Raw genomic sequence first — 20,409 nt, 5'->3', positions numbered from 1 at the left:
TACTTCCCAATACATATCCTGTATCCCCAACGCATTCCTCCGATGTTAATCATGTATGACCCGCCCCTTTTCTGATGTAGCAATGTTGCTGTATGCACTGTATTCTGGGATATGGTGGGAAAGTTTTAAAAGTCCTTGTCACCCCATTCTTGGGGTTCAAATTTCCGCTTTGAACCTATTGCGCAATAAACTTTGGTCTACAGCTCTTTGCTCCAGTTGGTGGCTGGACTCCTTCCTTTATTCCGCAGGGACTCGCGGGCTCTGTCTGCTGAGCTGAGCAGACTCGCACCTAGATTTTTCCGTAACAGGAGGGAAGGACTCGAACCCATGGCTTCAAATTACAAGAAAGGAGATCCTGACTGAACGTCTGAAAGGACTTTTCTGAGGACAGGAACTGTTCAGCAGTGGAGGCCTCTCACAGGAGGCGGTGGACTCTGTTTCTAAACAGAGATGGGCTGGCCATCCGTCAGGGATAATCGAGCTGCAATTCCTGCATTGCAGGGGGTTGAACTAGATGGCCCTTGGGGTCCCTTCGAGCTCCACAGTTCTCCAATTCCTCTCCCCTCCAGGCTACTCTCAGGCTGCAGGAGGGAGGGAAGCCAGATTCAAAGGCTGGAGCAAGAATTGAAGAAGAGAGGACATGCACCAACGTGGCGAAGTTGCCTGCAGGGCACTGGGCTTCTTGGGGGACAGGCAGCCTGGGGCAAAGGCACAGGGGCAGCCCATCTCCCCTGCCCCCCAGCCCCACCCAGCCGGCCCTTGGATCCTGCCCAGAACCTGCAGAGCCTGAGACTCTCCCAGCCAGGCTGGTCTCTGCTGCTCTTGCCAAGCCAAGGAGCAAAGGAAGGGGGGTGGAGGGGGCACCCCCCAAAAAAAACACCCCCCAAGCAAGACAGGCCCTGCTTCAACTTTTCCTTGTGTGCCTTTTAATGCATGGCTTCTCCATCCTTCAAACCACCCCCAACGTGATGCCCCAAGTAGGTGGCAGCAGAATCAGCAGCCCCCCCCCCACGAAAAGAGGTAATATGTTGAAAGCAGGGTCCGTAGCAGATCCAGTCTGAACCAAGGCTGGTGCCCAGTGGAGTCTTGCCGTCTCTACCCCCTCAGGAAGGCCCAAATCAGACAGTCTGGCCACGGGCATCCTTGCCCACCCCCTTGCTCAGTTTTGCCTGGCAGCCCTGGGGGAGAGGGGAACAGCAGGCCCCCCCTTGCCCCCCTCAGGGCTGCTTGGACCAGCGGCAGGTGATGAGGTGCTGAGGATACGCCTGAGTGTCGTTGAAGATGACAAAGACGCCTGGGTTGCGGAGGTTGTCCACGGTGCTGTCGTAGCGCCGTGGCACGGCGTCCCCTTCCCGCAGGGGCGGCGCCCGCATGCTCGGGTTGCCCAGCGCATAGTCCCCGGTCAGCGTCCGTGCCACAAAGATGTACTTGTTGCCGTCGCTGCTGGAGGGGGAGTACATCTCCTGCACGGAGACGACGGCCTTGACGGCAAAGTAGACCCCGTGGCCGTAGCGTGTGGCTGGAGGGACAAAGAGGAAGGGAGAGGGGGCTGCGGTCAGGAAATGGGACACAGGCAGTGTAGGACCCCTTGGCTCTTCCTGAGGTCTCCCCCAGCCCCAAAGCACCTCCTGCAAGCCTGCCTAACACCTGCAAGGCTTGGGGAGTTCCAGAGCAGCAGGCAAAGGGCCCGCAGTTCCCCATGTGTCCACCTGGGGGCTCTGCTCAGAACAGTTCTCCAAGGAGGGACAAGCCTTGCTGTTTCCAAAGCATGGCTGGTGAAGAAACCTCACCTGCTGGGTCAGTCCAAAAGTCACCAGGATAGTAGTGTTCTCACAGGGGCCCATCAGATGCCCCTTATAGGAAACCTTCCAGCAGGATACGTGCCCAAGAGGATCTTTTCCCTCCTGCGGTTCCCCGCATATCCATCCTGGCCAGCAGACATTGCAAGCCCCTCCTCCGTGAATCTGTCAAACCCTCTTGCAATACCAAACTTTAAAAGCTAAACTTTCCCTCTCTTTATTATTCACCGTATTTTTTGCTCTATAAGACGCACCTAGTTTTTAGAGGAGGAAAACAAGAAAAGCCAGCAAGAGCCGCAGACACGCTCACTTGGCACGGCTCTTGAAAGAAAGAGTGGCTCTTGCTGGCTTTTCCGGGAGGTGGGAGAAGGGACTGATGGGCTGCCCTCCGTCCCTTCTCCCACCTCCCTGAAAAGTCAGAGCAAGCTGCGCAGCTCTCACTCTTGCTGTGCTGGCTTCAGCGATAGCTGCGCAGTCTGCATTCGCTCCATAAGACACACACACATCTCCCCTTATTTTTTAGGAGGGAAAAGTGCATCTTATGGAGCGAAAAATATGGTACTTAGTTTATTTCTTACATTTTTAGACCATGTTTTTTCTACCAAGGATCTCAAGGGGACTTGAATGGTTCTTCTCCTCCCAATCTCGTCCTCACAACAACCCTGTGAGGTCGGTTAGGCTAAGACAGGGGTCGGCAAACTACAGACTGCGGGCCACATCCAGCCCAACTGGCCTCAGGATCTGGCCTGTGGACGTTCTATGGATCGGCAATTCTGTTTGTTTGTTTTTCGGTGTCATTTTTTCCCTGGCACTCTTCCCCCCCCCCCCACCCTGCCTCTCACACACCGCAGTGCCTCCTCCCTCCCTCCTCCTGACTTCTCCCCGCCCTGTGTAGAGGAGGAAGGGGGCTGAGCTGAGCTGGCTGAGCGCCATTTTGGGCAGGGCCTCTCCGGAGCCAGACAGCCCTTTCAGGACGCTCATCCCTCCGCTGCTGCCAGGAGCAGGCACAGGAGCCGTGGTTAGCGCACAGCAGCGCCTCTCCCAACTGTGGCTCCCGTGGCTGCCCTTGCGAGCAGCAGAGGCTGGCGGTGGGGAGACAAGTGGCCCGAAAGCAGCCTTCATACGGGCAGGCACAGGAGCCACGGTTGGGAGAGCACAGCGCCGACGGCAGCAGCATAGGGAGGCAGGGGGAGGGGAGGGGCTGGGGGAGAGAGAGAAGCTTCCTCCACCCCACACACGTGGGGTCTAGCCCACCACAAGGTCGTCAGGATATAGTTCCGTTCCACCTTAAAAGGAACAGACAGGACTATTGTGTGTCACATGCCTGTTCCCATTTCCAGCACAGCGCTTTCTGGGAACTTCCGTTTGTATATAGCTTTTGCATTGCTGCTGTTTTGCTGGAGACGAAGGGAAGCAGGCATGTTTTCCTCTGTTCCTGAACTATGCTGAATAAAATGTTGTACAGTGGTACCTCGGGTTACATACACTTCAGGTTACAGACTCCTCTAACCCAGAAATAGTGCTTCAGGTTAAGAACTTTGCTTCAGGATGAGAACAGAAATCATGCTCCGGCGGCGCAGCGGCAGCAGGAGGCCCCATTAGCTAAAGTGGTGCTTCAGGTTAAGAACAGTTTCAGGTTAAGAACAGACCTCCGGAACGAATTAAGTACTTAACCCAAGGTACCACTGTACATTATGCTTGCACATTTCTCTGTCCACCTCTTCTGCTGTGTGATGATTGACACACTCTGCTGACAGAGCGTGCACGGGTTTCTAAACATATCTGAGGCTTGTGTCGCTAACTGATGCTGTTCCAAGGGAGACCAGCTGCCAGCCAGTGGCTGGAACCAGCTGGGGGCCTGCCTGATGCCTCCGTCTTCCTGGCAGTATCCCAACAAAGGTCTGGGGAATGGTGAACTGGCCCCCTCCAAAAAAAGTTTGCTGACCCCTGGGCTAAGAGATGGTGACAGGCCCAAGGTCACCCAGGGAGCTTCACGGCTGAGTGGGGATTCGAACTCTGCTCTCCCAGGTCCAAGTCCGACACTCTAGACAAGGTGTCCATTTCCAGGCAGGAGCAAGTGCCCAGGGAGGTCCAAAGGAGAGCAGAGAATCATAGAATTGTAGAGCTGGACGGGACCAACTAGGACCAACTAGTCCAACCCCTGCAATTTAGGAATCTTTTGCCCCCTGCCCACAACTCTCAGATTTTTTTGCCCAATGTTGGGGCCCAAACCCTCAGATCTGGAAGCTGCTAGATCTGGGCCGGGGCCCTTGGGGGAGCCCTCCTGGGTGCTCCAGGCACCCCGAATACAGCCCCTTCCCACCCCATGGCTCACCGTTCTTTCCGCAGAAGCTGCGGTTGAAGCCGTGCAGGCAGATCTCACGGCTGGACTCCTCCGTGGTGCCGTGGAAGAGGAGGCGCTCCACATCCCGGCGCCCGCAAACGTTCAGCAGGGCCACCTTCTTCAGCTGGTACTGCTGGTAGAGAAGAGGGTGCAGCAGCTTCTCCACCTGCCGGGCACGGAGGGAAAAGGAGGGACTGTGAAGGCAGAGGCAGTGGTGGTGCAGTGGTTAGAGTGCCGGACAAGGACCTGGGCCAGACCTCAGTCACGAAGCGCACTCTTTGTGCCAGGCTTTGGAGAAATGCAGCCATTCTCGAAGCGCAGGTGCTCCCAATTAAGCTTCCTTCCTACTCCTACCCCCCAAATTATCTCCATCACTTCCCCCTTCTTGCAACCTGATCTCACAACCACTGAGCCCTCTGCGTAGCAACCTTATCAGCACTCCTAGGAGAGAGAGGCTGGACACTTTCTAGCGAAGGGGAATCAGTTCTCTCTTCCTCTTCTGCTTCTCCTGGCTGTTCACCACTCAGTTCTGCCCAGCTGTTGTTTTCCAAACTATGCCCCTCTGCAAACCAGTTCTCTAAATCTATGCTGCTCCTCTGTTCCTGGGCAGCTTCAGGATCCTGGTCAGGAGCAGGAAGAGGGGGAGGCTCCCACTGTTCCTCATCAGAGCTGTAATCCTCAGTCGGGTCTCTGACAATTTGTGATCCTGCACCAACTCACTGCTGCCCAGTCTACTTGCTAGTCAAGGCATCATGAACATCCAGAAAAGATTGAAAGGTGGGTCAAACAACTGTGTCAGCCCCCACCGCTGTATCCTATTCTGGGTACCGAATTTTAAGGAGGACGTTGACAGGCTAGAATGTGTGCGGTGGAGGGCAACCAAGATGATCAAGGATCTGGAAACTAGGCCTGATGAGGAACGGTTGAAGGAGCTGGGAATGTTTAGCCTGGAAAAGAGGAGACTTTGAGGAGATGGGAGAGCCATCTTCAAATGTCTCAGGGGCTGTCACAGGGAAGAGGGAACATGATTATCTTCGCCTGCTCTGGATGGTAGGACTCGAACCCATGGCTTAAATTGACAAGAGATTCCCACTAAACATACAGAAAAACTTTCTCACAGTAAGAGCTGTTCAGCAGAGGAAGAGACTCCCCAAAGAAATGCTAGACTCTCCTTCCTTGGAGGTTTCAAAACAGAGGTTGGACGGCCATTTGTCGGGTCAAGCTTCTTGCCAGTCTACAGTGGTGCCCCGCAAGACGAATGCCTCGCAAGACGAAAAACCCGCTAGACGAAAGGGTTTTCCGTTTTTCGAGGCGCTTCGCAAGACGAATTTCCCTATGGGCTTGCTTTGCAAGATAAAAACGTCTTGCTAGTCTTGCGATTTTTTTTCGCTTTTTTCTCCCTTTTTCTAAGCCACTAAGCCGCTAATAGCGCTCTGCTAGACGAAGAGAATTGCGGAACGGATTCTTTTCGTCTTGCAAGGCACCACTGTAATTCCAGCAGGGGCACATGAGTGCCCACGGGCGCCACGCTGGCTCCCCTTGCTCCGCAGCATCATGCCCCCGGCTGTCCCAGACCAGTGCCCCCCCCCCGCAATACCTTGACGATGCGGATCTTGTTGTGCATCTCCTCCAGGGTGTCGTAGAAATGTCGCACCGTCTCCCGAAACTCCTCTGTTCCCTCCAGAAGCTGCACCAGCCTTGCCTCCCCGTCATCCAGCCCCACAGGGGCAGAGGTACCTGCAGAGGGGGGCACTGCCCGTCAGGAGGAGGGCGTGGGCTCAGAGGGGCCCTCCCCACACGCCACGGCCGCTCTTGGACCAAGAGGCGGCCCATTCAGCCCTGGAGGGGAAGACCACACCTGAAGGGGGCGGCAGAGCCTACCTGGGAGGCGGCCAATGGGCACAGTGCGGGCACTGCCAAGGTCGTACTCTTCCATGCGCTCGAAGTCGATGGCGAAGGGGCGCCCGTCAAAGAAGACGTCCAGGCGCTTGAGCCCCCGACCCCACGCCTGCTCCAGAAGGGCGCTGGCCTGCGCCGAGTATGGGGCGGAAGACCCCTGGGGGTCCCAGTGCACCCAGCGGGCATCGCCAGGGTCCCCCACGGCCTCCGTGCGCAGCAGCCGGGTGAGCAGCAGCGCCAGGTCCCGCGTGGCGGCCACGGGGTAGTCGGCGAAGCCTCGCACCACGGCCACCTCCCCGTCCAGCGAGATGCGCACGGCATGCTTGCACTCCAGGTGGGCCAGGTAGGCGAGGCCGGGCGGTGCCAGGGAGCGCAGGGCAGCGTGGGACACCGTCTCCTCCCGCAGCTGGGCCCGCAGGGTGGCCTGCAGCTCCCGCACCAGGGGGGCTGGGTCCTCCTCTGCCCCCAGGAAGACGGCCACCTGGGCTGAGTCGGCCGCCTGCCTGGCGTCCTCCAGGGAGATGCTGAGAGCCGAGAGGAGGGTGGTGTCGGCGCTGGGCGCCTGCTCCTGCGCCCAGCTGGTGAGGGAGAGCTCCATGGCGCGGCGCAGCTCCTCCTCCTCGCTCCGAGCACTGTCCATTGACTGCTGGATGGCCAGCAGCAGCAGCGCCTCCTCTTCCTCCTCGGCCGCGCTGCTCCGCAGGGCCAGGGGTCCTTCCTCCAGCGCCCCCTCCTCCTCCTCCTCGGTGGCATCAGTGCCCTCCCCCCTGGCAGCTGCAGGGGCCGTCTCTGCCCCCTGCGAGGGCTGTTCGGGGGCCGTGTACAGGTCCTCCTGCTCCTCCTCCTCCACCTTGACGTTCTCCAAGGACCAGGACCCCCGTCCGGCGGCTGGGGAAGACCCCCTGGGAGGCTGGAGGGCAGCCAGCAGGCCCTTGATCTCTTCTGCGGAGGGAGAGGAGGCCGTCAGGGGGCACAACAGGGGCGGGGAGGGGGCTCACTCCCCTCGTAGCCCCACAAGCCAACCCACACTTCCCCCCCCCCAGCTAGAGGGGCTCCCCAAACCGGTCTCTCTGAGCAGGGGCCTTCAAGGGAGGAGGCACGGAGGAGACCCCCCCATCTTAGAATTGTAATTATAATAATAATCTTTTATTTATACCCCGCCCTTCCCGGTTCGAAAACCAGGCTCAGGGCGGCTAACCACAAATTTAAAACACTTCAAAACACATAATTATAAAAGCAGCATAATACACAGTATAAAAACATGAATAACAATAAAATTCAAAAATCAATTAGATAATCCCCAGGGCTAGCTGGCTGAATTGGTCCTACTTGGGCCAGTGAGGAGGCCAGGGGAGAATTAGCTGCGGGGTCTCAGAGCGGGTGATTGTCATAAAAGGGGACAGGGAGGGAAGGAAGGGAATAAAAGATCAGGCTGAATTCAAATCAAAAGCCAGGCGGAATAGCTCTGTCTTACAGGCCCTGCGGAAGGAGGTTAAATCCTGCAGGGCCCTGGTTTCATGGGACAGAGCATTCCACCAGGTTGGAGCCATCACTGAAAAGGCCCTGGCCCTGGTGGAGGATAGTCTGACTTCCTTAGGGCCCGGGACCTCTAAACTATGGTTATTCATGGACCTTAAGGTCCTCTGCGGGGCAGACCAGGAGAGGCGGTCCCATAGATACGAGTTGGAAGTAGAGTTGGAAGGGGTCTTCAGGGCCAGTCCATCCCCCTGTAAAGCAGGAATCCGAATAGTGATTTATGATTTATTCCTCTGGGTCTCTGGCAGGGTGGATAAAAATCAATGATTTAAAATAAGAATAATAATAGGATTTTTAAAAATTTAAATCAGATTCTTTAAATTTAAATTCGATTTTTAAAACAAAATGCTTTCGGAAGAGAAATCTTTCTAAAGATAGTTTTCTATTTAAGTTACATTATAGTCCAAAGGCTATTCATCAGGAAATAAGGGTTTGTTTTAAGTTTTTCATGTGTGCTAAAACTCAGTCTAAGTTTTCTGTTAAAAAAATCATTTAACCACATCAGTTAACAAACATGAATACGTATGCTAGAACATTATTGCTTTAGTTAAATAAATTATTTAAATTGTTATGAAGGAAATGATACTTTTTCTCCTTCCAATAAAGTACAGCAGAAAAGTTGTCCAAATATAAACAGTTAACTTATTAAACCTCACAATAATTTCATAATTATCTGTCTTTGTATTTCTAATAGTATAACCAAATCAGTAAATTTTATTTTACTGCAAAAACTACTCTGAAAATTTATTGTTCCAAAAATGAAACCTTCATCTGGTTGTAAATATTAAGAATATACCAGCAAGAATGAGTCTTTCTGTAAAAAAGTGATTTAAATCAAGTCTCATGGGGGGGGGGGAATCTCCAGAGCCCCTCCCAGGGACAAGAAAGGGCAAGAAGCTCAACCCCCCCCCCCATCGTGCCAGCCCCACAGCGCCTCTCTCCTCTCCGTCCCCTGGAAGAGCAGGCAGGCAGGAGAAAGGTGCAGGATCTTACCCAGGTTGGCGTCACTCGGCTCACCAGCCGCGCCCACTGGGGCTCCCAGCTGCTCCTGCCCACGGGGGGCATCTCGCGGGCAGCTCACCGCCAGCAGCTCCTGAGATGTCTCCAGTTCGTGCTGGGGAGAAATTGGGGGAAGGAAAGTCAGAGGCCTTTGCAGAGCCAAGCAGGGTGCGGTCTGGTTTCGGGGGGGGGGGGCACATGTTGAGATTCCTGCATTGCAGGGGGCTGGGTTTTATTTATTTATTTATACCCCACCCATCTGGCTGGGCTTCCCCAGCCACTTTGGGCGGCTTCCAACAAAGTATTAAAATACAGTAATGCATCAAACATTAAAAGCTTCCCTGAACAGGGCTGCCTTCAGATGTTTCCTAAAAGTCTGGTAGTTGTTGTTCTCTTTGATATCTGGTGGGAGGGCAGGCGCCACCACCGAGAAGGCCCTCTGCTTCTCGCAGCGAGGGAACCGCCAGAAGGCCCTTGGAGCTGGACCTCAGTGTCTGGGCAGAACAATGGGGGTGGAGACGCTCCTTCAGGTATACTGGACCAAGGCCATTTAGGGCTTTAAAGGTCAGCACCAACACTTTGCACTGTGCTCGGAAACCTACTGGACTACATAATGCGCAGGGCCCCTTCCAACCGTACAATTCTATGATTCTATGCACTGTACCAGAAAACATAGCATATTATAATAAAAATAAGAATTTTATTATTTATACCCCAGCCATGAAAGTGAAGTAAACCATGGAAGTATAAAGGAAAAAGGGAGAGGTGCTGGAAACCCACATTCAGCTGGACTATGGTTTCACCCCCCAGGGAAAATTGTTTGTTCTTTGTTAAATTTATACACACCCAAAATTCACAAGGCAGTTTAAGACATAAGAACATAAAGTGCAGAATGTAATAATACCAAAAAAAAAAAAAAACCCTGCCCCCAAGGTGCACTTAGAAGGCCACAGACTGTTTTTAACAACCAAAGGCCTGGGAAAAGAGAGATAGTTTTGTCTGGCACCTAGTGGAGGCAGCAGGTGAGCATCCCCAGGGAGGCCCATCACAGGGGAGCCACTGCAGAAAAGGCCCCGCCACTAAGCCGCTTGGCCTTCACATTCACGGGGGGGGGTGTCTCCTTCCCGCTTTTCTCCTGAGCTCCCCTTTCCCAGGGCATCCTGCCCCCCAAAAAAGTGCACCTGAACCCACCTGCGTCTCTGGGGGGCTCCAGCGGACCCTCTCCAGGCCGATGGTGCAACGAAAGCGCCTCTCCAGTTCCTGCAGTGTCTCCTGGCCCCGTTTCTCCAGCAGGAAGCGGCTGATGCCCGGCAGCTCCAGCATCACCGTCTGGGTGTGGATGGCGCTGAGCAGACTCTGCAGGAGCTCAGCTGCCGCCTGGCAGGCTCTGGCCTCCCCACTCAGCTGCACAGCAGGAGGAGAGCAGAGGCAACTGAGACGTTTGCATTCCACAAAGTCCAGCTCAAAGCAGATTGCTAGAATCACAACAGCCTCACAGAACAAAAAGCGTGGCAATCGCTAGGCAGTTCAGTCACATCTTGCACAGGGGCCACGTTCCGGGAGGGGCGCACATATGAAAAAACACAAACAGTGGAACCTTGGTTCTCGAACTTAATCCATTCTGGAAGGCTGTTTGACTCCCAAAACCATTCGAAAATCAAGGCGCAGCTTCCGATTGGCTGCAGGAGTTCCTGCACTGAAATGGAAGCTGCGTCAGACGTTTGGCTTCCGAAAAACGTTCGAAAACCGGAACACTTACTTCCGAGTTTTTGGCATTCGAGAACCAAGGTATGACTGTACTCAAATTGCATCCTTGGGGGGGGGAAACAAAACCCATGCATGAGTTGCAAAAAAAGAGCTTTAAAACTCTCTGTCTTGCTGGCCGCTCAACACATTGGCTCTGTAAAACTAGGGATGCTTGCACAAGTTCTTGCGGGAGCTCAGAAGCCCTGCCAGATCTTGTGAGGGCAGCTCAGAATGGGTGTGCCCCAGACAGCCTGGCCCCCTCCCCAAGCAAGGCAGGGAGAGCTTAGAAGCTGTTTCTGCACCAGGTTTTTCCAGCGTGAAAAGAGCTTCTGAGCTCTCTGTCTTGCTCACATTTTACTTGCAGGAACTCAACCAGGTGCATTTGAAATCACACAGGTTAGGATGCAACGGTACTGGAGTCTCAAAAGCGAGCAAAAAAATATAGCAAAAGCATTAATACAATTCAGGAGGCACAGTAATTCAGAATAATTGGAAAGGGCTTCTGAGTGCCAGATGACATCTTCTCTCTGGGAAGCAGAAGACACATCACCTTTCCTTCCAGGGACTCCCCTGAGAATAATAATAATAATAATAATAATAATAATAATAATAATTTATTATTTATACCCCGCCCATCTGGCTGGGCCTCCCCAGCCACTCTGGGCGGCTTCCAAAAGAATATTAAAATACTATGATACATCAAACATTAAAAGCATCCCTGAACAGGGCTGCCTTCAGATGTCTTCTAAAAGTCTGGTAGTTGTTGTTCTCTTTGACATCTGGTGGGAGGGCATTCCACAAGGAGGGCGCCACTACCGAGAAGGCCCTCTGCCTGGTTCCCTGTAACTTGGCTTCTCGCAGTGAGGGAACCGCCAGAAGGCCCTTGGTGCTGGACCTCAGTGTCCGGGTAGAACGATGGGGGTGGAGACGCTCCTTCAGGTATACTGGACCGAGGCCGTTTAGGGCTTTAAAGGTCAGCACCAACACCAAGGTGTTCAGGGTTCTCCCCCTCCCCATTTTATCCCCACAGCAGCTCTGTGGGGCTATGACAGGCTCAAGGCACCCATCTCTCTGTCTAGGCACCAAGGGGGAGGGGAACGTGGCCTCCTGCAGCCAAGCTTCGGGGGCTCAGTAGCACCCCCAGAGGCAGCCGGCCAGGCAGACGCCTGTCTCACCCAGACGGCACCCTCCCCCCAGGCCACAGAGCCCTCCAGCCCTAATGATCTGGGGCAGAGTGGGCTGCAGAGAGGCAGGTGGAGGAGCAGGGGACCAACCCTGACCTGGCTGGGGGGCCCAGAGAAGGGAGGGGCGCTGGGAAGAAGGAAGGTGCCTTGGCCCCACAATAGACACCGTGGGGCAGTGGGAGGGGGCGGGAATTGAAAAAAGAGGAGGGTGGCCACAGAGGCAGCATGACGTGGCAGCTGCATTTCCCTCTTGGGGGTCCCTCCCCACTCTGTAGTTCTATGGCTCCGGGGGGTCCACCTTGCCGGGGACTTCATCATCATTTTCCATCGTTTTTTAATTTGTACAGTCATACCTCAAGTTGAATGCACTTCGGGTTGAGCACGTTCGAGTTGCGCTCCGCGACAACCCGGAAGTAACGGAACGCATTACTTCTTGGTTTCGCCGCTAGCGCATGCACAGATGCTCAAAATGACGTCACGTGCATGTGCGGTAGTGGTGAAACGCGGCATGTGCAGATGCGCTGTCGCGTCTTGTGTTCCGTTTGGGATGCAAACGGGGCTCCGGAACAGATCCCGTTCGCATCACGAGGTTCCGCTGTATACTGTCTTTCTATCTTACAATACTCAAGGCGTTTTACAAGCTGAAGAAACAAAAAATGTACATCTTATAACAATCTAATGCAATACGTAAAAGTGATAGTAAAACTTTAAAATAGGCAACCTACATCAAAAAAGTAACATTCAACAATATTTACAATAGTATTAAATAATATTAACATATAAAAGTTAAACAGAAATCCACTATATCACTACAATCACTACTGAACTATAATCAATAAAACAATGGCAAGCCACAGTACATAAAATAATACAATACAAACTGAGAAGCCGGACGCCCGCGGGCCCAGGCAGAGGCAGCCGCTCTCTTACCCGCAAGCCTGTGACGTCGTCTCCTTCCAGGGGCAGGAGGGTGACGCTGCCCATGCCCGCCAGCACCTCCTGGTAGTACCTCTGCAAGTAGCGCAGGGCGCCCGGCTCCATGGCCACCAGGGCCTCGTCGGGCATGCTCTCCTGCAGGCAGGCCGCCAGCCGCGCCCGGTTCTCGGCCTCCATCCCGGCCAGGGTCAGGCCCTCCAGCCGCTCCCCGCCCTCCTCCAGGCGCACCAGGCAGCAGGGGAGCGTCTCCTGCAGCTGGGCCCAGCGGGGCGAGGCCAGGGCCGGCAGGTGCCTCTCCGACAAGGGCAGGGCAAAGTGGCCCAGGGAGGCGCCCAGCAGCTGGGTGGCCAGCCGGGCCGTCTCGGGCCTCAGGGCCGCCACCAGCACCTCCTCCGCAGCGGGGAGGAAGCAGGCGCCCAGCCCCCGCTCCGCCAGCCGCTCCGCCAGGCGACGCTCCACGTCCTCCTGCCGAAGGAACTCCAGGACCCAAGCAGAGAAGGGCAGCCGCTCGGGGGTCACGTTCTGCAGGACCCCCTGGATGTGCTCCAGCAGCCACTTTTGGCGCAGCGGGTCGCCCCCCGAGACGCGCAGGCCGGCTTCGTCCAGGGCGACCACACACTCCGGGGCAGGGGCATTCAGCTCCCTGAGGACCAGGTCCACCTGCAGCAGCTGCCGGGGGAAGGCTTCCGGGAGGGGCAGGAGGACGAAGGGGGTCTCTGTGTCCCCCGCAGGGGCTCCGTCCACCTCAGCCCCTTCTTGCTCTGGGGGCTCCAGGAAGTCATAGTGGGGGGAGACAGCCAAGCTGTGGTCCTGGAGGCGGTGGGTCTTCTGCAGCACATTCTCCACCACTGCAAGGGAAGAGGGAGAGGAGACAGGGTGAAGTGCCATCACCGCCACTGCGGGTCAACTCCAAATTCTGAGCCACAGAATCCCAGAATGGTAGAGCTGGAAGGGGACCGAGGGTCATCCAGCTTGACCCCCTGCAATGCAGGGCTCTAAAGCACCAGGCAGATGGCCGTGGAGGTTGGAAAGGAAGGGATCTGGAAATGCAAAGAGGTTGAGGATATGTTTTGTCATATGCGGTGGACTTGTAAAAGGGTAAAAATGTTTTGGGAAATGATATATAATGAATTGGGTGGGGAAACAGTATCCCTTTTTGTTGGGGATAAGTCAGAGGGACATTCCCAGTTATCAAAGAAGACTTTTTATGTATACTACTACCGCAGCCCAAAAATGGAAAACGAGCAAGGTCTCAAGCAAAGAAGAACGGCAACTTAAGTTGAGAGAATAGGCTAGTAGCATTAAGATAAATTCAACAGTGTAAATAAGTTTTGATGGATGGAACAATGGATTACTGAATGGTTTAGTTCATGTAAAATATGCCGGGATGTGTGGTATGTAAAATGAACCATGGAAAGAGAAGGGAAGTCACTGATTTAAGATTGTTCAAAGGAATAGTTTGAAATGTAAATCAGAAAATTTAATAAAAATTATATATATCTGAAAAAAGAACAAAAAAGAAAGGGATCTGGTCATTGCAAACAAAGGACCAAAGGGTAGCAATGTTGACGAACCCCGCTGCCATGCGTGAAGCCTGGGGGCAGCCGCCCCCATTGCTCTCCCTCAGAAGAGTCTGGCCAGAGAGGCACCCAAAGGTCACCCTGGACTCACCTTCTGGAGTTCAGCAAATGGGCACATACGACGGGGGTGTGGCTCAGCTCTCTGCTGCCTTATGCCAGCCTAAGAACATCCGCAACAGGATCAGGCCAAAGGGGCCCACCTGGGGCAGCACCCGGTTCTCCAACCAAGCGGGCCAGAGAGCAGAAGCAGCAGCTTTCCACAGAAGTGCCATTCAGAGGCCCAGGCAGTCGCTGACCATGGAGATCACACAGCCAGCGGACCAGTCCCCATCTCTTGTGGTCAAGGTCAGCCGTCTCCTGCAGGAAGCCAGCGCAGGAGGGACACCAGAAGGACTAGGCTGACTTGACTCGGACTACTGCAGTGCACTCATCGTGGGGCTTCCTTTGAAGGTGACCCGGAAACTACAACTAATCCAGAATGCGGCAGCTAGACTGGGGACTGGGAGCAGCCGCCGAGACCACATAACACCGGTCCTGAAAGATCTGCATTGGCTCCCAGTACATTTCTGAGCACTATTCAAAGTTTGGTGCTGACCTTGAAAGCCCTAAACGGCCTCAAAGGCCCAGTGTACCTGAAGGAGCACTCCCATCGTTCTGCCCGGACGCTGAGGTCCAGCTCCAAGGGCCTTCTGGCGGTTCCCTCATTGCGTGAAGCAAAGCTACAGGGAACCAGGCAGAGGGCCTTCTCAGTGGTGGCGCCCGCCCTGTGGAACGCCCTCACATTAGATGTCAAAGCGATAAACAACTACCTGACATTCAGAAGACATCTGAAGGCTGCCCTGCTTAGGGAAGCTTTTAATGTTTGATACATTACTGTATTTTAATATTTTGTTGGAAGCCACCCAGAGTGGCTGGGGAAGCCCAGCCAGATGGGCGGGGTACAAATAAACTATTATAATTATAATAATAATTATTATAATTATTATTATGATTATGATTATTATTGAGTCCCATCAGGTCTGGCTGCCTGAATTTTTAACACTGCCCCCCACCCCCTCAGGTTGACAGAGGATGCCAGCAGCACCCCCTGGCCTTCCCGGAGGAAGTGAGTCTGCGGAGAGTTCCAGGCTCCCCCCCTCCTTACCTGCCGGGTTCTGGAAGGAGACGACAGCCACCATGGCCCCTGCAAGCAGCCTGATGGCCCGCACTGGCCCCCCACTGCTGCGCTTGCTCTCAAAGTACAGCTCCAGCAGGTCCTGGCTGAGGGGGCAGGGGCGGGGGCCCTCCCCCCACTGCACCAGCACGCCCTCCGTCTGCTCCACCCAGTCCAGTGCCAGGCGGGCCCCGTCCAGCGGCCGACTCTGCACATGCTCCGCCAAGGCCAGGAACTCTGCCAGGACGAGAGGGAGAGGAGACCGAGTGAAGAGGAAGAAGCCCAGAGGAAGGAAGAAGAGCCCCCCCCCCCCGAGGAAGACAGGAGGGAAGCAGGAGACACACACGTACTTGCGTTACTGAGCGGACTGGGCAGCTGGACCAGGGCCTGATCCCCTCTGGGGCTGCGGAAGACGGAGCAGACGCCACTCTCGCAGTTCAACATCCTCTCCACGTAAAGCTCCACCAGGTCCCGGCTGGTCTGGGGGTTCAGGCCTTGCAGGACCACCTTCCCATAATCCCGAGGGGCGGCCGGGTGCACCGTCAGGTGGGCGTCCTGCAGCTGGTGGTCTCTTCTGGAGAGGACCCGCTGGGCATCTGGATGGAGAGAGCAGGAGGCCAGAAGGTCACACTGCAGAAGGGGCAGCGCCAAGCCAGCAGCCCAGGAGCTCTATCCCTGGGAGGCCCAGAGGCAGGGCAAACGGGCTGCCCCCAGGGGCGACGGGACCGCCTTCACCCTAGGCAGCACGGCCAACGGTCAGGGTGGGTGGGAGTTGCATCGGCGCCTGGAGGGCACCACAGGTTGCCCGCTCACTCTGGGCTACGGCAACACCAGCGCAGCAAAGCACCCCTGGATTATCTGAACTCCCAGATCAGATGCGATCTGGAGTCATCCCTGCTTCCCATGGAGACATCTGCAGGGCCACTGTGGGAACAACAGGCTGGACTAGATGGGCCCGATCCAGCTGCAGGGCTCTTCTGGTGTGTAAAGGAAGGGGAGCTGCCCTCCTGCTTCCCCCTTCCCTCCCCATGGCTGCTGTGAGGTCCTCCTCCGAGGGCCTTCTGGCTGTTCCCTCCCTGTGACAAGTGAGGTTACAGGGAACCAGGCAGAGGGCCTTCTCAGTGGTGGCGCCTGCCCTGTGGATTGCCTTCCCATCAGATGTCAAGGAATAATAATAATAATAATAATTTATTATTTATTATTTACACTCCGCCCATCTGGCTGGGCTTCCCCAACTACTCTGGGTGGCTTACAACAAAATATTAAAATACCATGATACATTAAACATTAAAAGCTTCCCTAAACAGGGCTGCCTTCAGATGTCTTCTAAAAGCCTGGTAGTTGTTGTTCTCTTTGACATCTGACGGGAGGGCATTCCACAGGGCGGGCGCCACCACCGAGAAGGCCCTCTGCCTGGTTCCCTGTAACTTGGCTTCTTGCAGAGAGGGAACCGCCAGAAGGCGCTTGGTGCTGGACCTCAGTTTCCAGGCAGAATGATGGGGGTGGAGACACACCTTCAGATATATTGGAAATAAACAACTATCTGACTTTTAGAAGACATCTGAAGGCAGCCCTCTTTAGGGAAGCCTTTTAATGTTTTAATGTTTAGTGTTCTGTTAGGAGCCAGCCAGAGTGGCTGGGGAAACCCAGCCAGATGGGCGGGGTATAAATAATAAATTGATGATGATGATGATGAGAGCCGCCTTTCTCCAACAAGACCTCCCCCTGCCTCTTTTGTGCAATACAAATTTTATTCCATGTTTTCAGACCAAAAGAATTTCTCTGGTGTGGCTGTGGGAGACAAGCACTGTCTACAAAATGGGAGCAGCAGTCTCCAAGGAGAGGAACTGGAAATGGATGGCAGGAGTCTCCGCCTCCGCACCCCCGGAGTTCCCTTTGTTAACAGAGAAATCCGAGGGCTCCCTTGGACAAAAAACAAGGACACCAGCCAGGAAGACCAGAGCAAAACAGCAGCCAGTCGGCTTGGTCTTGATTGAAGACTGTTGCAACAGGACTCCCACCTGCCACCAGGTGGAACAAGATGGGAGCCCCAAACTTTTATTAGCTGCTAATCCCCATGTTACACCCCCCCCCAAACTACATCACTCATACATCACGGTTACATCATGAAAGGGGAGGTCTGGTGGCAGGAATCTGAGCATCCTGGACCCTGCCCCATGGTTCCCCTTGCCCTCCACCAAACACCCATCAAGTGTGACAAAATAGATACAATGGTGCCTCGCAAGACGAAATTAATCCGTTCTGCAAGTCTCTTCTCTTCGTCTTGAGGTTTTTTCGTCTTGCGAAGCATGGCTATTAGCGGCTTAGCGGCTATTAACAGCTTAGCAGCTTTAAGAAAAAGGAAACAAACTTGCAAGACGTTTCGTCTTGTGAAGCAAGCCCATAGGGAAATTTGTCTTGCAGAACGACTCAAAAAACGGAAAACTCTTTCGTCTTGCGCATTTTTCGTCTTGCGAGGCATTCGTCTTGCGAGGTCCCACTGTATTTACATTTCCCTGTTTCCCAGCCAGGTTAATCCCACCCTTTTGTCTTCATCTGGGTTTGTTATTTCTGGAATGGCTACCTGTCTGGCCCTCAGGTATCAGGATGCCAGGGATTATCACTCAGGCAGAGGGGCTGCTGAGGAGCTGAAGTTTTCCCAGTGAGCCAGTACATAGACACATTGATCAGTGAATTGTTACATTTGGTATAGTGCAGCAAAGGCCCTTTGAATAGATAGGAAGAAACTGTGATGAAGTGTTTTGTGGGGACAAATCACGAAAGTCACAAAAGTGATTGTGCTGATTTTGGTCGTGGGCTGCATGTGCACAACATCTGCTGGAGGGGCATCTCCCCCCCCCCCCAACCTATACATAAATTCCTGCAAGCCCTTTCCATTTCCGGGGAGCCCTTGGGCAAGAGCAGGCAGCCCCGCCCCGCTCTGCCAGGCCACCCCACGGGGGCGCGGGGGGCGCACTCGGACCCCCCCCCCGATGTGCCAGGGGGCTCCTACTTTCACCTGTAAAGCTGCAACACAACCCCGACCCTTTGGGTGGCCTTTGGTCTGTTTGCCCCTCGGAAAGCGGAGCTCTTCCTGGCCCCTGGACGGCGCCCCGCCCGGCGGGCGACTCACCCTCTTCTCTCTGGAAGGTGAGGGTGGCGCGGGCGCCCCTCCGACGGCAGCTCTGCACGGCGCCCCCGCCCGAGCGCCGCCGGTTCTCGAAGTAGAGCACCAGCAGCTCGTCCGCCACGTCGCCGGGGACCCCGCGCACCTCCACCGCCGCCGCCGCCGCCATCCCGGGAAGCGAAAGCGAAAGCGCCGAGGCGGGAGCAGGAAGGGGCGGGGACGCGCGCGCGCCCCCGACGCCCGGGACCTGGGGCTGCTGCGCCGGACCAGAGCCGCCCTTCTCCGGCCGAGCTGCGCGCCGGGGCAGCCCCGCAGCTGTCGGGGGGGGGGGGCGCGGACTACAACGCCCACAAGCCTTTGCGGCCCCTGCCCGCCCCCTTGCCTCCAGGACCCCGAAGCAGGGGGCGGGCAGGGCGAAGAAGAGCCCGAGGGGGCTGCAGACCCAACAGCTGGAAGGCCCTGCCCGGCTCAACTCAGCCGCGCGCGCGCTCGCCCTTTCTCTCTCCGGTGCCGACACTCAGGATCCCACTGCGCGCCGGCGCTCCCTCCCCTGGAAGGATGCTGGGGACCCACAACTTGAGCCAGGAGGGGCTGCTGCCCTGCCCTAGTGCGGGGTCTGAAGGCATGGGGACTAGACGGGGGGGGGGGTGCCGTCAAGAGGGGGTCCCCTGGATTTATTTCATTATTGTATTTTAGTGTTCCTTGGAAGCCGCCCAGAGGGGCTGGGGAAACCCGGCCAGATGGGCGGGGTATAAATAATAAATTATTGTTATATTATTATTTTCATGCCACCTTTATCTGCCCGGGAGCTCAAGGTGGTCTGCCTGGTTCTCCTGCTGCCCGTTTCATCCTCACAACCACCTGTGAGGCAGGTGAGGCCAAGAGATAGTGACTGGTCAGCCACTGAGCTGCAGGGCGGAGCTGGGTTTCGAACCCTCAACCTAGGCTGGCTGTCCATGCGGGAAAAGCTTCCACACTAGAACTTAGAGTCATAGTGAAGGGCCGTTACAATATTGTTCTCTATATGATCCCAAAAACTCTTTTAGGCATTTTCTCCTCTCTCATATGTTATCACAACCCCCCCTTCCTTTAAAGCCTGGAGGTTTTTGCAACCAGCCAGAAGAGGAAGGCTTTTGCTCCTCTCTAAGATGTTACAGTGCAAATGGGCCTCTCTCTCTCTCTGGAATGTCTGGCTGAGGCAGGTAGAGATAAGAGCAAGGCTGAATAGGTGTTATTGCAACCCCAGACAGGGGGAGGCTGAAAAGGAGGAGGTGAACTGAAAAGGAGGAGGGTAACAGAAGAAACAACGCTATATCTTATTGCTATTAGTGTAAATCACATGTTTTACATGTGAACACGTGTCTATGCATTCTAAGGGGTATAAAAAGTGGGTGCACCCTTACTGGGGTGTGCAGGTTGCGAGCTTATCGCTCTGTATCCTTGTTCTGCTTATGCATTTCAAATAAAACCTTGTTAATAACCTGCAAGGACGTTTTGCCGCTTTGTGTGAATCTGTGCTCTGGGGACCCAATAGCGGATCTGGAACAGGTCACAGAATTGTAAGGTTGGAAAGGGACACCGACGGTCATCTAGTTCAAATGTATTGGTAAGCAACAGAAATAAAAACCAGGAGTCTGCTTTTATAAAAAGTTGGCTAGCCCAAGATGCCCCCCTAATCCATCTCTCTGCCTCCCCACAAGAGGCAGGTTGTTCAAGCAAGCTTCCAGGGGCTCCTGCTCAGCAGCTCTCCCCTCTCTTTCCCCTCCATCTCTTCCTTGTGGGTCTCCTCTCATGGCTAAAGAAGGAGTCACTCAGACTCAGGTCACAAGGGAGAAATGTGCTAGGAGGAAGGCACGCTTGGCAAATCCACACCGGGATCAGCTCCCGCCCGGAAACCAATGTCCCCACTGTGGAAGGACGTGTGGATCCAGAACTGGCCTCCACAGTCGCTTATGGACTCACTGTTATAACCGTGCTTATGGAAGACAGTCTTACTCAGCTATGAGTGATTGCCGAAGAAGAAGAAGAAGAAGAAGAAGAAGAAGAAGAAGAAGAAGAAGACGAAGACGACAAAGCTACCATTCAGCCTCTGCGGCCTGCACCTCA

The 20,409-nt window shown here is 54.7% G+C and overlaps 1 protein-coding gene across 1 annotated transcript; it reads right to left on the bottom strand.

Moving 5' to 3' along the window:
- Positions 1-903: 903 nt before the first annotated feature.
- Positions 904-18,499, bottom strand: PARP10 (poly(ADP-ribose) polymerase family member 10). The gene is made up of 10 exons (XM_079984186.1): positions 18,310-18,499; positions 15,527-15,772; positions 15,168-15,413; positions 12,438-13,291; positions 9,769-9,981; positions 8,572-8,692; positions 6,025-6,984; positions 5,741-5,880; positions 4,135-4,309; positions 904-1,519 (listed from the first exon to the last, which is right to left on the bottom strand). The coding sequence occupies exons 1-10, from the start codon at positions 18,470-18,472 to the stop codon at positions 1,218-1,220; spliced, it is 3,420 nt and encodes a 1,139-aa protein (XP_079840312.1). The 5' UTR covers positions 18,473-18,499; the 3' UTR covers positions 904-1,217.
- Between the last annotated feature and the right edge of the window lie 1,910 nt (positions 18,500-20,409).

The sequence above is a fragment of the Podarcis cretensis genome, assembly GCF_951804945.1.
Source record: "Podarcis cretensis genome assembly, chromosome: 7".
Lineage (NCBI taxonomy): Eukaryota > Metazoa > Chordata > Lepidosauria > Squamata > Lacertidae > Podarcis > Podarcis cretensis.
The sequence above is the reverse complement of the archived record's forward strand: the minus strand, read 5'-3'. Positions and strand labels throughout refer to the sequence as shown.